At 44.6% G+C, this 3,792-nt stretch overlaps 1 protein-coding gene across 1 annotated transcript; it reads left to right on the forward strand.

Annotated features, from left to right (window-relative positions):
• The first annotated feature begins 26 nt into the window (after positions 1–26).
• On the forward strand, positions 27–3,565 carry zgc:153896 (uncharacterized protein LOC569930 homolog). The gene is made up of 5 exons (XM_044035136.1): positions 27–303; positions 1,385–1,530; positions 1,604–2,227; positions 2,705–2,927; positions 3,342–3,565. Exons 1-5 carry the CDS (start codon positions 60–62, stop codon positions 3,404–3,406), a joined length of 1,302 nt encoding a protein of 433 aa, XP_043891071.1. The 5' UTR covers positions 27–59; the 3' UTR covers positions 3,407–3,565.
• The last annotated feature ends 227 nt before the right edge of the window (positions 3,566–3,792 follow it).

The raw sequence follows: 3,792 nt of genomic DNA on the forward strand, positions 1-3,792 counted from the left end.
TGGTTCAGGTGTGTTATTTAGCGAGCGTGTGAGTCTGAGCTGCTTCAGTCTGGACGAGGATGAAGACACTGGAGCTGCTCCTGGTCGTCGCAGCGGCGCTTTGCGTCGCAGCAAAGCCGCTGAACGAGAGGACGCCTAGAAACAAGCTGCTGCTGATTTCCTTTGACGGATTCAGGTGGGACTATGACCAGGACGTGGACACACCGAACCTGGACCAGGTGTCAGTGGACGGGGTCAAGGCCAAGTACATCACCCCGCCAATGCTGACCATGACATCACCGTCCCACTTCACCACCATCACGGGTAACAGTTTACTTCTTTTATTCTGTTCTTCTTGACAATTTCAATTATTTCTTTTTCAACATTTGAAAAACTTTTGTCTCAGGGTTGATTTAAACGTCTCAGTCAGGATCTTGAATTTATGTAAAATGTTCAATTAAAAACAAAGTCTTACCTGTAGCAATAATAATACTACTAATATTAATGGAAGAGAAGGTACAAATACCACTGTGTATAAAAACTGTAAAAGTCTGAGTACGATGAGAGAAATGACAACATTTCAATATTTGTATATGAAGTAAACAGATTAATATTAACTTGGGTTGATTATTTGAACTAAAACATTAAAAACAAGCAGATGAAGTAGAAACATAAACTGTTCAAAATGAAAATAAACAAGTGTCGATTTAATATGAATCTAGTAAACGCTGTAATAATTATCAATGACGCTGTCTTATCGTTTTATCTCTCCACCTGAGATTAGATAAAATCCACAAAGTCCAAAGTCTATCAGCTGCACACAGGAAGTGTTGTGTTCATATTTTGAAATATGAGAGGAAACTTCTAGAAATTTAAAAGTACGAAACACAGCTGTGGCCAAAACCTGTTAAATCTGATCTTCGTTGTTGCAGTTTTGGCTGTATACTGACAATAAAGATCATTCCATTCCAACTTGGCCTGTTACCGGAGGGTTGCCGAATAGAATTCCGGCCAGGTCAAGGGTTGGGCTACCCCTGAGCAAGGTACCAATCCCCATTGCGGGGATTGACCTCAGCCACAGCCAGTGTGCGCCTAGTCTGTCCTAAGCCCGAAAAAGTGGAAGGGTTGCATTATGAAGGACATCCGACAAGAAAAACTTTTGCTAAATCAAATGAAATATACCGTGACGACCCCTAAAGAGGGAGAAACACGCGAGTGGACACCAGTGTGACCGACCGCTTGTATCGTCCAACATGAGCCTGGTTTCAGACGGAACTTCCATTTGGAGAACGTCAACGAGGTGTCGGATAAATTGTGATCCAGACTAGAGGCTTAAAATCGGGAGTTCAGATTCTGACGGCTGACGATTTTTCTCTGAAGTGAAACTTTACTTCCTGTGTGTCAGGCAGGTGGGTGGAGGATCACGAGGTCGTCCACAATATGATGTACGACGCCAAGACGAACCTGAAGCTGCCTCACAAAGTGACTCTGTCCAAGTCAAAGTGGTGGGACAACGGTGTCCTGCCGTTGTGGATCACCGCACAAAACCAGGTGAGTCGTCAACTATGAGCCATGAGAAACGTCAAGTCAAAACATAACTCATAACCAAAATTTTGCATTTTAGGGTCTGAAAACGGCTTCCTTCTACTTCCCAGGAGGTGGCGCCAACTACAGCGGCCAGGCGGTGAACCGAGCACTGGTGGAGCCGCATGGTCTCCCGGATGACAATGAGACAGAGTGGCAAGAAAACATCGATAAAGTGATGAGCTGGTTCTCAGAAGAAGACTTCGACCTGGTGACGCTGTACTACGGCGAGCCGGACAACGTGGGCCACGTCAAAGGCCCGGAAACCGCAGACAGGAAGAAGATCATCGAGCAGATCGACCGCACCATCGGTTACCTGAGGAAGACCATGGGTCAGCACAACCTGACTGACAGCCTCAACGTCATCATCACCTCCGACCACGGCATGACCACCATCAAGAAGAAACCCCTGGTGGACGAGATCGTCCTCCAGAAATACTTGAACTTACTCAAGCTCGCCAGCTTTGAGATCCTGGACTACGGCGGGTTTGGTATCCTGACACCACGGCCAGGAAAGGAGCAGGAGGTTTACGACGCTCTGTCCAGAGCGCCGAATCTGACGGTCTACAAGAAAGACGAGATCCCGGAGGACTTCCATCTCAAGAAAAGCAAACGCTTGCCTCCCATCGTGGTCGTCGCAGATTTGGGATTCAACCTGAACTCAGTGAGTTTCACCTTTAAACTTTCACTCGTGTTTACATTCATGTTAAAGTCAATGACAATAATTCAGTTTTCTTAACATCGTGTAAACATGTTAGTCCGATTATATCGAGCTAGTCTAGTCGGACTAACATACCTGGATAATGTGATTCATAGTCCGATTACTCCTGCATGTACACACTTAGTTGGACTGGAGTCGGACTTGGAGTTCTGCGCATTCACCAAAATGTCCTCCCCGCTCTTTGACCCTGAAATAGAAGGAGACGATGTATAAACTGCAGTACCGTTGTTGGCCACCATACAACGGCGGCATCTTTCTTCAGACAACACAAGGACCGCCGGCCAATCAAATCACGTTTATGAGTTAGGGCTCAAACATCGCTGCTCGAGGTCAAGGCTGTTCTGGCCTAGCATTGACATTAGCAACCCATGCTACAAAGTCGGCCATGACACTGACTGTTTCCTTTTTGTTTCCCGCCAGAGATTCATCGTCTACGTGAACAAAGGCGACCACGGTTTCCACAACAGAGAGATGGACATGAAGACCATCTTCAGAGCGTTCGGACCCGACTTCAAGAAGAACTTCCTGTCGGAGCCATTCGATAGTGTCCACATTTACGCACTGATGTGTGAGCTACTGCAGATCCAACCGGCGCCGCACAACGGCTCGCTAGCAGTGACGGAGAAGATGCTGCTGCGCAGTGGTGAGGAGGGGAACTGCATGTTTCACATTATTTCATATGTATCAGAGACATCCCATCAAAAGTACTTAATATACCACAGTTCTCCTCATGTAATCAGATTACCTTACATGTCAGTAATGAGTGTATTGCATATACTACAGTCCTTTTCATATAATCAGATTACTATAATTACATATTCCAATGTACTAATTTAGATTACTTCATATATCAAAGTACTTCATTTAATCCAGTACTTCTTATATAATCAGTTACTTCATATATCAAAGTACTTCAATTAATCCAGTACTTCTTATATAATCAGCTTACTTCAGAGTACAGTCCCTGCCACTGTACTCATCGTGTAATCAGATTACGTCATATAGCAAAGTAATCAGATTACTCCATGAGTGTGTTGTTAATGTCTGTTGGTTTCAGGGGGGTCAAAGGTCACAGCTTCCATTTCTGCTGCCCTGCTGCTGCTGCTCTTCACCATCATCTGACTGATCCAGGACTGGGGTTCAGACTGATCCAGGACCGGGGTTCAGACTGATCCAGGACCGGGGTTCAGACTGATCCAGGACCGGGGTTCAGACTGATCCAGGACCGGGGTTCAGAGCGATCATGTGAAACATCACGTCTCCATCTGAATTATAAGACTTTAATATTTATGCATATCATTTGTTTTTATGACTTTGTCAATAATTCACTGGTTCATTACGAGCAGATTCACCAGTTCATCTGAAAAACATTTCTTTCTTTTGTTTAAAATTAATCATGTGACATTTTTGTGCATTAAAAGACTGATGTTACGTGTGTGTGAGTGATGTGTTCACATGAACCAGAAGTCAAACGAATGAATGAGAAATGACTTAAAAAACTCTGATCG

This window comes from Solea senegalensis, linkage group LG9, assembly GCF_019176455.1.
Source record: "Solea senegalensis isolate Sse05_10M linkage group LG9, IFAPA_SoseM_1, whole genome shotgun sequence".
Taxonomy (NCBI): Eukaryota; Metazoa; Chordata; class Actinopteri; order Pleuronectiformes; family Soleidae; genus Solea; species Solea senegalensis.